Genomic DNA, 12,586 nt, shown 5'->3' with positions numbered 1-12,586 from the left:
ATTCATGAGCCTCCAATTTTTCTTTTCCTGTTTTTTAAAGTATAGATATTTAAACAAAAATAGACCTCACATTTCTTAAAAGGCACACACCATGCCTTCTAAACCTTATTTGCTTCATACATTTCCTCATAGAGTACTAATATTTAATAAATAGTTCCTCTATACGTAGAAAAATCATATATTTTGCTAGCCTTTTAACTTCTAGAATCTGTAAATATACGAACAATTATTTGCAGCTTCAGATAACTTACAAACTATATTTCCATGAAACCCAAGGCAATGTTTCCTGAAGTGCTGAGTTTTAACATAAAGTACCTTAGAAAGGAGCAATTTTTATGTGGAAAAGATGGGTACCATATTCTACCAGTGTGATGCCAAAATTCTAGCTCTAACCCAAGCTCCCGGAAGGACCTCCAACTTCATTGCTCCTTACTCTGCACTTTCCCTCACGTCATTGTTCCTCACATCAAAGACTGTGACACACACACACACACACACACACACACACACACACACACACACACACACACACGTTAAAGGATGTAAGGAAAATGTTTTACCGGACCAGGTGAGTCTGTTACTTATCAAACCCATGTTTTGTTCTTCAAGCTGATCAAAACATGATACGTAACACTGTGAAAGGCGGAATTCTAAGATGATCCCCCAAATTCCTGGCCCCTAGAGAGCACATCTCTCCTTGTGCTTGGGTAGAACCCACGAATACCAAGAGATGCCACTTCTGGGATTAGGTTCATCAAAAGGGAGATTATGTGAACAGGTATGATCTAATCAGGAGACTATTCAAAAAGGATGGGGGTCTCCTGAAGTCAGAGATAGTAAGTGTAAGAAGGCCCATGGAAGGGGTAACTGGCAAACATACGAGACTGGCTTCTAGCCAACAGGTAGCAAGACAAAAGGGACCTCAGTCCAACAACCAGAGGGTGTAGAGTATCCATACCTCAGATGAGATCCCACTTGCAGACCCTTCCATTTCATCCTTCTGTGACCCTGAACACAGCCTCCGCCTATGCCATGCCCAGACTTCCAACCCACAGGAACTGAGATAACAAAAGGGTGTTACTTTAAAGTCACTGATCTGTGGCAATTCGTTATGCAGCAACAGAAAACTAATACACTCGGGTATTTCTCATACAATTAAATACCAGTATGCCTGGGTATACATAAAGTTTTCCAGACTTCATTTTACAAATATTTTCCTAGCTGCTTTAAGAAGAAAATCCTTTCGCGGCTGACACGAACATTAGTTCTGCATTACCTTAATTTGCACCCTATCATGAAAAGTCACTGAATGTGAGAGTCAACATTCACTGAAATATTCAACTTCGATGGGCTTTTTGGGCGAGGTGACCTTATTCCTGGCCAGTCGCCAAAGGGTGGGCGGGGGGACCTCCAGGTGCAATCCCCAACCCCCAGACTCTGCCCTGCCTCGAAGGGGGTCCCTAAACCCAGGACAGACGTGGACAAGGGACAGAAAAGCGGATGCGGGTCGTCCCCTGAAGCCTTCACCCAATTCCTCGGGAAACCCGCGTTCCCATCCAGAAAGCAGACCCTGTAGAGCTGCGGCCGGGCTGCCGCGCACGCAGCTGCTTCACGAACTCGCAAAGCACCCTGCCAAGTTTCCGCCGTCCCCGGGGGTCTCTGGGCCACTTCAGACGCAGCCGACAAACAGCTTGAAAGGATCTTTGAATCGCGGAACCTGTGCTCCTCGGTCGCTCAGTTCACAGGCCTGGGGAGCGGCCACTAAAACCGGGACCCTCCGTCTCCTTCCCTCGTAGAAGACCCAAGGACGCTTCACCGGGCGCCTGCAAGAGCCTGACAACCGGGTACGGCGCACCCACGTCCAGCAACTGCGCCTGCGCCCACCGGCCGCTCCCGCGAGAGCGCAGGGGAGCGGAGATTTCTCTCCGTGTGGGGCGGGGCTTAGAGGCTCGTCGCGCCTGCGTAAAGGGCCCCACGGCGTGCTGCGTCGTTACTTTTGAAACGATTGGCGGGGAACTGTTGTGGTAGCCGCCGCGGTGGTCTCAGGCTGAGTGGAAGCGTGTGTCTTCGTCTGCGGGCCGAGCCATGGCGCTGCAGCTCTCCCGGGAGCAGGGCATCACTTTGCGCGGGAGCGCCGAGATCGTGGCCGAGTTCTTCTGTAAGTTCTCGGGCAGCCCGGGGCGGGGAGAACTGAGTCCCCGTGGTCGGTAGGCCCGCAGCCGGGCCTCCGAGGCGAGGAAAACCCTTCCTGCTCGGGGCCTCCTGCTCCGCGGAAGGATGCGGGACGAGGGGATACGGGCGCTTCCTGCCGACGCGCTGCTGATGACGAGCGGGAGGTCTGGGTGCTGCTGAGGCCTGCCTGGCTGCGTGGTCGCACTTGGAGCGTTTCCCGGTCTCCCTACCTTCCCTCTTTCCCGTGGCTTGGGACAGTGTGGCCCGGTCCGAGACCCCACCCTCGCCCGCCCACCCCAGGTGATTCTGAGGCAGGCCCTGTTCTCAACCAAGCCAGCTGTAGGTTTGAACGGAAGCTGGCAGGAGAAAAGGAGAAATGAGAGGGAAAGGCTGGCCTGAGGCCCGGGAATAGTCAGTCAATTAGTTTCTGACTCGGGTGCAAAAAATATTTCGACATCCTCTAACCACATAATCTATCTTGGACTTGGATTACAATGAGGTGAAATTTGACAATGGTAGGTAAATGCACTTTGACGTTTTTTTTTTTTTTAATTGCCACATAAATGCAGGTATCTCTTTTACTTAGAAGCAAGATTTTTAGGGATTTTAAATGTCACTTTCTACCTACTCAGCTTTCAGCAAGACACTCAAACCTGTGTTCAGTCACTTACAACTTTATAGCATTAATAGCACTATAGCCAGATCTAAATATATTTTGTTTTCGAGAGTTACAAAATGATCACGACTTTTCCATAACGTTTCTTTTTTGCTTTCAGCATTTGGCATCAACAGCATTTTATATCAGCGTGGCATATATCCATCTGAAACCTTTACTCGAGTGCAGAAATATGGACTCACCTTGCTTGTAACTACTGATCTTGAGCTAAAAAAATACCTAAATAATGTGGTGGAGCAACTAAAAGGTATTCAATCATTGGGAACTACTTGAGTTTTGCAGACCCAGGATCCACATTTTCTAGCATCTCAAATGGTCATTTTTTTTAGCTTTGTACATAGAAGTGTAAAACATAACTACCATTTCAAATATAGTGATTCATAATTGAGAGAAAGCAAATAATATATAAATTGAAAAAAATTCCACCCTTCCCTAACTTACATTTTGAGTGGGCTGAATATTTTGATGTTAAGAATCCGATAGGACTTAATAAAACTTTTCATCAACTCCCTTAGAAATGGCTTTTGCGGTTATGTAACCAAATGGAACAAGCTGGAATTTTACATAGTTGTGATGGTGTTCATTATCTGAGAAAACGCATACTACATACTCTTAATATGATCTGTTAATTTTCTGTAATAGTTTAGAGTCTAATGTCATTAGATTAAGGTCAAAGGAAAATAAAATTGGATTCAACCAGGGAGCTAAACTTCAAAAAAAAAAAAAAAAGGAAAGGAAAAAGAGTTGCTACTGAATAACAACACTCCAGGTTCTTTTCTACCTATTTGTTATTTTTAAAAATTCTACCTATGATTCAGTGAGGCTTTTCTATCTGAATACTCCTGCAAGGAGTTTTCCCTCCTACAAGCTTATTATAACTCTTGATTAAATTACTGATTGACTAGTGTCCCTAGATTCCCTCTTTACCATCTCCAGTCCTTGTTCCACATCACAGCCACAATGATAGTTTTGAAATACAAGTCTACATCACACTCTGCTTCAAACATAGTAATTCCCTGATCTAGAAGTATAATTTTTTAAAATTTGACCCACCTTATTTGGCATAGTCTAACTCCTGTTTATCTTGCCAGAATTACCTTGTTCATTCTTTTTGTTTCTTGATTGTAGTTGTGCTGGCCTACTTTCAGTCCTCTGGTCATATTCTCGTCCCTTTTGAGTATTTGAGGCCTATACTTTCCTCCCTCTCCTTTTGCATATTTAATGCTGTTGGTTCGTAGAGCTAAACTCAGGCTTTCTCTGAACTTTCTGGGTGAATCAAATTTTTCTAGTTTATGCTCTTGATGGACCATTTATCTCCCTTATAGCACCCATTATAAAGATAATTTCATATTTATTGGTGTGATTAGATTAATGCCCATCTCCTTTGCACTTACCTTGGATTAAGATGGAAGTATCACATATTTGAGGATAGGAAGTGGATTCTGAGAAGAAAGCTGCTTTGCAATGCAGTGGACCAAAGAAGATGCCTTGTTATTTGTTGCAGATTGGTTATATAAGTGTTCAGTTCAGAAACTGGTTGTAGTCATCTCAAATATTGAAAGTGGTGAGGTCCTTGAAAGATGGCAATTTGATATTGAGTGTGACAAGACTGCAAAAGATGACAGGTAAGTAGTAATTGTTTTCACATTCATATATATTTTTCAAAACTTGTTTTCATTACTAAATGAGTTCCGATTATATTGAACTAGGTTCATATAAAGTATAGTTTGTTTCTTTTGTATAGTTTCTAAGATTATCAATCACCTATGGAAAAGAATTGTGCTCACTTTAGTATTTCATTGATTTGTGTATATATAGCATATGGCTAACATAATTGCCTTTAGTTTAAATCAGTGAATTTCAAATTTTAGTATTTACTGTTGCATATACAAAACTACACAATGTCTTTGAGGGACCATTTAGTGAATTAAAGAATGATCCTAAATTTTCACACAGCTTAAGATGCAGCTTTACTGTACATCATTTAATGCCATGAACTTCCTAAGACACCTAATAAGCTACTGAAGGTTGCAGACTCCTTGGATGGGAAATGCCCATCTTTATATTCTAATGTTTAGCATTGTCCCAGGCTTTTCTGTAAACTTAGAATGATTTCTCTTTTTCTGAGTTGGAGTCTCTTTGTCGCCCAGGCTGGAGTGCGGTTGCATACTCACAGCCACCACAGCCTCTACCTGCTGGGCTCAGGCTATCTTCCACCTCAGCCTTCCAAGTAGCTGGAACTACAGACACATGCCACCACGTCCAGCTAAGAATGATTTCTCACAATGAAATGTAGTTTGCTTCTGCCTTTGGTCTGTTTTAGAGAATTTTTAGCTTAGAAAAATGATTTGATACACAATTTAATAGTTTCTTCGAGGCAATAGAAAATTAGACATTTAGATATTACTAAAAATGCCAAAATGTTTATACCAATTAAATATTTTAGGTACCACTTGTTATTTTAAGAGATGCTAAAGTATTCCTTACTTGAAGTGACTGGCAAATTTTCTATTCATCTGATACTAAATGACCTGATCCAAGACCAAGTCTAAAACATGATTGGAAGGGAAATAAAATAATGATATGTGTTGTGCCTACTAGGTTATAGGTCATGGATACTTTACTCATATATTTTTTAAAATCTCCTTTTTAATGCATTACCTGCTTGATTTTGGGAGCATTTAATCAGATAAGTAATCTTACCACAGTATTTTTTAAAATTTGTTAAGACCTAAAATGAATTAACTGATTTGGTTTCTTTGGCAGTACACCCAGAGAAAAATCTCAGAAAGCTATCCAGGATGAAATTCGTTCAGTGATTAGACAGATCACAGCAACAGTGACATTTTTGCCACTGTTGGAAGTTTCTTGTAAGTATTAAACAACTTCTCATTGAGTTAAATTTACCAAGGAAAGACCAAGCTATTGCCTTAAGAATCACCCCTTTATTACTCTTAATTATCAATATGTAATATAAATGAAGGGAAAATCATTAATAAAGCAAAAGTAATATATGGTAATCCCCCTTTCCATGGAAAGACTCCCAGTGAATGCCTAAAACCATGGTTACTACGACCTCTGTATATACTAAGTTTTTTCTTATATATAGATACCTATGATAAAATTTATAAGTTAAGCACAGTAAGAGTTAACACCAATAACTTGTAATAAAATGGAATAATTATACCAACATGCTAGCATCACTACCATTGCACTTTGGGGCCATTATTAAGTAAAATAAGGATTACTTGACCACAATCACTGAACTCATGACAGTTCATCTATAACTGAGGCAGCTACTAAGTGACTAATAGACAGGTATATACAGAGTGGATATGCTAGACAAAGGGATGATTCATGTCCCTGGTGGGATGGTGTGAGATTTCATCACATTTTGTATGCAGTTTAAAAGGTAAAAATTGTTTATTTTTGGAATTTTCCATTTTAGTATTTTCAGACTGATTGACCATGGATAAATGAATCCATGGATAAAAGGCTATATATATACATTCCAGAAAATTTAGGAAATGCTGAAAAGAAAAAGTATTTTCACCGTACGCACTCTTGAACATTTTGATGTAACTTATTTCACTATTTTTATTTTCTACACATTTTTCTTTATGTAATTAAGATGGTAGCTATAACTATGTTTTCATTTCCAGTCTTCTTTATTCATCTTAAATTTACTGAGAACCTGCTGTATACTGGGCACTGTTTTGGGCACTGGAATACAGCGACTGAACCAATTTGTTAGCTTTCCTCAGGCCTACATTCATATTTTCTCATGTGTTCTAAATGTGTTGCAAATATTTTTGATGATTTTCTCTTTAAAGACAAAAAAACCATGAATTTTTCTTAAGAAAAAGTAGAAGGATAAAATATTTTCTTTACTAATAAAATTTTTATTGAGGAAAATAAATTAACTTGTGTTTAGAGACCAGGCTAAGCTATCTTTTATAACAGTGGGTGGTTCAAAATAGGAAGGGTAGTTTTACTTTTGAAAAATAATATACTTTAATGAACTTATCTCCAATTTAGGTTCATTTGATTTGCTGATTTATACAGACAAAGATTTAGTTGTACCTGAAAAATGGGAAGAATCGGGACCACAGTTCATTACCAATTCTGAAGAGGTCCGTCTTCGTTCATTTACTACTACCATCCACAAAGTGAATAGCATGGTGGCCTACAAAATTCCTGTCAATGACTGAAGATGAAATGAGGACAATAGTGTAATTTTAATTTTCACATGTGGTTTTCCTGAAACCAAGTCAACTGTAGTTGATATGCTTTATTTCCTTGGTTAATTTTTAGATGGGGGAAAACCAACATCATATTTTACTGAACTGTGTGTAATTGTTACATTTTTTTTGGTACCTGTTTGACTTTCAGTAGGGTTGGAATAGTGAATTTATTGCACATTGTTCAAAAGGAACCAGCAGCATTTTAATGTTAATTCCTTTGAAGGTGGTAACTGTAGGTGGGAAAAGTTTTGCTATAAAGCTAAATGCTTATATAAATAAGACATTTTGGTCAAGTAGCTTGACTTAGTATAAATAAGGAGATATTTAAATATAAAATACAACAAAAGTCTGAGTATTCAGAATCTTTGCTTGGATCTTGAAAGTAACTAATAACCCATAAACAATGGAAAATATTGTTCTATTAGGTCTTTGTCATTTATTTCATTGTATAGTTTCTATATTGAATAATTTTCCAATTATCTGATTTTAATTTAGATAACTTGATCCCATGAAGCAATGAATATTTCTACTGTTAATTTCCAGTGGTGCAGAATTCTTGGGAAAAGGGAGCTTAAAACAAAAAGTACTTATCTTTCACATTTTTATGAATCAAATTTAAATACAGCTTAGCTTGATGGTTCTGGCTTAGGGTCAAGTTGTTGGCTGGGGTTACTGTCATCTAAAAATGTCACTGGAACTGTAGGATCCACTTCCGGGATGATTCAGTTACATGGCAATTGGCAGAAGGCTTTAATTCCTTGATGAATTTTGACAGAACTCTTAAAAATTATTTTTATGTTTTACAAAATCAAGCTTTAAGTGAAAATGAGGAAATAAAGTTAAATTTGTATGTTGTAAATAAATTTATCTTAAAATGTTTTTATATTGGTGTGGTGTTAATACAACTAAATGTGATTAGAATGGATTCAGCATAGCAAATTAATTCTTTTGCCTACTAGGTTGTAGGGCTTAAGGATACAGAGTTGAGTAAGTCTCAAGGTACTTTCAGTCTAATGGATAAGCTTTGATAATACCCCCTAAGCCTATGACTTCATCATTGTAAAAGGATGTCATTTGAAATTAATTCCACAGTTCCAGCTTAATAAATGTTAACTAATACTTTTTTATATTCTTAGTCTTACATATTTAAATATCATGCTTATTCCTGTGTTTTCATTAATACCTTCATCAGGTATGTGCTTTCTATCTACTGCTCACCTGTTTTTTCAAGGTCAGTTTACAAATTTGCCTTAAATTTGTTTCTCTGTTCTAAATCTTGTCTCATTTTGTAATTCACTTATTAAATCCTTAGTATAGGACACTGTTCTAAGCTCTTTATGTGTATTAACTTCTTTAACCTTCACTATTATTAAGTAATTGCAGATATTTTTTCCATTCATTCGAGTATTACACATTGAGCATCTTTTAATGTGCAAAATACTGTGTGTCAGGTGCCAGAATAAATAATGTTTGGCCTTTCTGAAGCTTGAGATCTACAAGGAAGAAGGAAATAAGTGGCAAAGCACCATTAAGTAACCAAACAGCTTTATTCAATTATGCATTTATCTTTGTTATTTCATCTAGATGAATTATATCTCTTTGATCCAATTGAGTGCTTGTAAAATCTAAAGGGCAAAGTCTTGCACTCTTTCATATCTCAGTACTGGACAAACAGATGCCAATATTTGGGGATGGGTCTAATGGATGCTGTTAAGGAAGGTTCATTCCCCAAAAAGTTGTTGAAGCTACTTGAGGTCCAGCTAAAGAAAACAGGTAACCCATAAGTCTTTTCCTGAATGAGAAAAATAGTTAAACACAAATGGGAAGTATTTTGAATTAGGTATATTATCAGAAGTCTAGGATTTCAAACAATAGACATAGTTTAAAGTGGACACTATTAAAACTAAACACTTCTTTGAATTCTTGGCCTGTACATAACCTCTAACATTTGAAATATTTGTTGAGAAGGAAAGCAGAAGTAGAGCTTCCAAATATGAAGATGAAAATTCTAGTCTTTTTTAGGAAATATGTTTGAAGTCTATAGAGAGCAGTGACTGCTTCAAGAAACTTTGAGTGCCTCTTTACTAAACAGTAGGAATGATAAAATGTGATTCTTCCCCCCAAAAGCTCACCAATCGCAACTTATGTACTACTGATAGCACTTAAATGTCCATCATTTATGTCTTTATTTGGCAAAGTAAATGGTCCTGTTATTACTATTTTTGTGATTTATTATAGTACCAACTTTAAGAGGTATATCTAGAAATTAATGCTGTGGAGTTAAACGTTAGTCTCAATAGTAGGAGCTACTGCCTGCAGCTCACTCTGTAGGACTAGTTCTGCATTAATTATGCTTTTGCTTGTTTGAACACAGCAAAAACTGGCTGGAAAGATTTAATGGAAGAATATTAGCTACGTGGGAAACGAAGGAAAGGCTAAAAACCTGAAAGTAAGAGCAGTTTCTGGGTTCTTGGTCACAAATTTGTTGACTATATTTTCATATAATAAATGGGCCACTGGAATTACTTAGCTTGGTGATTTTTTAAAGAAAAGTGGCAATGAAACATTTGCATTTGAGACGTAATACTAAGAATTCTGGGAAATTGCATTTTCAAAGATTATGTGTATGCTTTGGCCATTTCAACTCAGCCAACATTGATAACGGTTAAATTCTTAAATTTTTATATAGTTTACATGTTACTGTTTACTCTTGCAAGGTTTCTGAGGAACTAGTCATGATCTTTTTTATCCCTTTCAGATTATGTATTAAGAAATATCCATTTTGTAGCTGAGTAGTAGCCAAGATAAGCTCAATTGGAAAAGTTTTGGCCTGTGGCTCCAAGTGGCCTTGTCCCACCTTCTTTTTATACTTGGAGGCTTACCTTAGGAGGAAGATATTTAAAACAACAGGTGAAAGACTTATGACTGGCTTCCACACTATGTTAAAGACAAGCAAAAGTTCTAAGACAATCTGGTGAACCTTTAGATCTGGCCTGGATTCTGACTCAGTTTTACTTACCATAGGTAGAAGAATGAAAACAGGTTCATTTAAAGCTCATCAAGTTCTGAAATAGAGCCCAGGAGGGCCTGAAATATACCTGGCCTTCGGATCCCTCTCCCAGTGTTGTCAAATCAGAGAAGTCAAACCTCCATGGTAATGCTTAAGCAGAGGTATAAGTGCTGTATTGGCTTTTGCTGCATAGCAAGCAAATAAGCATTTTTTTTCTCATACAAGTCTACAAGGTCAGCTGAGGTGGTTCTCTCCTACATATCTCATTCTACTGTCAGAGGAGCAGTGACTAGCCAGGACTCAGAAGGCTTAGCTTCAAAACTAACACTGACTTTTCCCAACATTCCACTAACCAAAGCAAGTTTTATGACCTTGCCAAACTTCAGTGGAACCAGAGAGTATGAATATACTCCCATGTAGGTGGTGGGAAGAGCATGTGGATGTTGAAAGTGATCTAATGGACTAGGTGTTGGAAAACTTGTATATAGCCAGATAGTAAATAGTTCAGGCCTCGAAGGCATATGCTCTCTTACACCTACTCCAGATGGCTGTAGCTTGAAAGCAGTCATAAATAATACACAAATGAACAAGCATAACTGTTCCAATAACAAAAAACAAGGCACAAGGGTTGTAGTTTGGCAACCTGTAATTGATCACAGTTTGCACTTTCAGTACAAATATTCAAACCCTGCTCTAGCTCATAGAATTTTTTAAAGCTCACTTGTAAAACATCATTTGTTACTTCCATCCGTAGTATCTCAAGTTGAAACCTGATTTTATCTCTGTTCCATATTCTCTGAAGCACAACTGGCTATATATTTGAGGTACTTCCTAGGGCACTCAGAGTTTACAACTCTGATCTGAAAGCTTAGGAAGGAAGACTCTTTGGCATATAATGTGTAAAAAGAGACTCAGAATAGCATAAAGAATCCATCTATTTAATCATTTTCACTATATAACCCTGCATACTGAAACAATATTTTTATTAGATTATACTGTTTCTTATGTTCACTAACCTATACATTTTCGAGTATAGACTCAAAAATTATTAGCAAAATAAGGTAGGTATCCTTATAGTTTTTTTCTTCTTTTTTTAAATTAGTTACATAGTATGTAAAATTTATCTAAAACTTGCTTTACATTACAGATCAGAATAGCCATGTATGCTACATTGTAACTCCTATATTTTCCACCAGATGTCACTAATGCCGTAATATTCAAGTTTCGATGACTTTTGGTTATAAAGACTATAATGTCTTAGTGGAAGTTAGCATTGAGATTTCTGGCTACAAATATATAAATGCATCAGGGAAAAACACTTAATGTCTATTATTTGCTAGTCACTTTACATGAATTATTCTCATGCTTTAATGCACAAGTAAAATTACAGAGTCAACAGGCATGTACATTGTACTGTTTTTTGAAGTTTAGATGGTCTCTTCTGTCTTCAGCCAAGTAAGCTTATCCCAGTTCCCCCAAACGTTCATCAAAAGGAGTGTTTCCTCACCCTTTTCCTCTTACATTTTACATCCTTTTAGCAATTGAGTATTCAGCACAAACTGGTTTTCTTTTACTGTGCTTTGTGAAACTTAACCATGTCTTATTGGATGACTTTGTAATTATACTTTCCTTGGATAGTTGTTGTCAGATGACTTTGACCAATGAGTGGTAGAAATCACAAGACAGAGAACCCCTATTCCATACCTTATCTATATTGTCTAAAGGATAAATCAGGTGTGAATTTGTGAACACTTGCAAAATGTAATTTTCCAACTAATCAGAAGAATTGTTGATTAACCTCAGCTACTCTGAGTTTTTGAGGAAGTAATTATTGGCTTAACTTGTAAATAATTTATTCATTTTTTAATGTATGAAATTATATTTCAAGTTATTTTGTTCAGTGTGACTATAATAAAAGTTTGTTGGAATAACTGAAGTGAAAACTGTCTATTAAATTTCAAATTTTATTAGTTATATTTTCTAAAACAGACCTTTAGAGATCTTTCCATTCTTCATGATTATGACTTTTAAAGCCAGCAGTATTCACTGAGGCTTAAAAAAAAAATCTTGTTGGGAAATCTACTTAATCTTCATTAGAGTTGACAATCTTGTTCCAATCTGGCAAAAACATCGTAGCCCTAGCAACAAGACTATTACAAAAGGCCTAGAGAGAAAAATGTCAGAGTTGACCCTCTGATTATACAAGTTGGTTTATGTTACCATTTCACCTATTTTTGTCCTCTACCATCTGATCTATTTTTATACCAGAGAAACATGATATAGTTTCATTTATTTGTACAAAGTCCATTTTCATCTACATTTATCTGCACCATTTTGCTATGCAAGCTTGTTTGCACCAAGGAACTTACATCAGATCAAAATCTTTATTGTCTTGGAATTTTATCTGTGCTGAAAAAGGCATCCAAATAGAAGCTAGACCTTCCATACTCTATTTCCTTGCAAGTGAAAGAGCGCAAATGTGTT

The 12,586-nt window shown here is 37.3% G+C and overlaps 1 protein-coding gene across 2 annotated transcripts; it reads left to right on the top strand.

Moving 5' to 3' along the window:
- Positions 1–1,941: 1,941 nt before the first annotated feature.
- On the top strand, positions 1,942–8,347 carry MAD2L1 (mitotic arrest deficient 2 like 1). Of its 2 annotated transcripts, none has more exons than XM_021710714.1 (5): positions 1,942–2,158; positions 2,949–3,095; positions 4,353–4,473; positions 5,615–5,718; positions 6,914–8,347. In XM_021710714.1, the coding sequence occupies exons 1-5, from the start codon at positions 2,086–2,088 to the stop codon at positions 7,057–7,059; spliced, it is 591 nt and encodes a 196-aa protein (XP_021566389.1). In that variant the 5' UTR covers positions 1,942–2,085; the 3' UTR covers positions 7,060–8,347. The 2 variants fall into 2 exon arrangements, with proteins under 2 accessions (XP_021566389.1, XP_008052867.1); XM_008054676.2 differs by having other exon boundaries at positions 6,887–8,347.
- Positions 8,348–12,586: the final 4,239 nt, after the last annotated feature.

The sequence above is a fragment of the Carlito syrichta genome, unplaced genomic scaffold (genome assembly GCF_000164805.1).
Source record: "Carlito syrichta isolate Samal-C Ts95f unplaced genomic scaffold, Tarsius_syrichta-2.0.1 Scaffold297594, whole genome shotgun sequence".
NCBI lineage: Eukaryota > Metazoa > Chordata > Mammalia > Primates > Tarsiidae > Carlito > Carlito syrichta.
The sequence above is the reverse complement of the archived record's forward strand: the minus strand, read 5'-3'. Positions and strand labels throughout refer to the sequence as shown.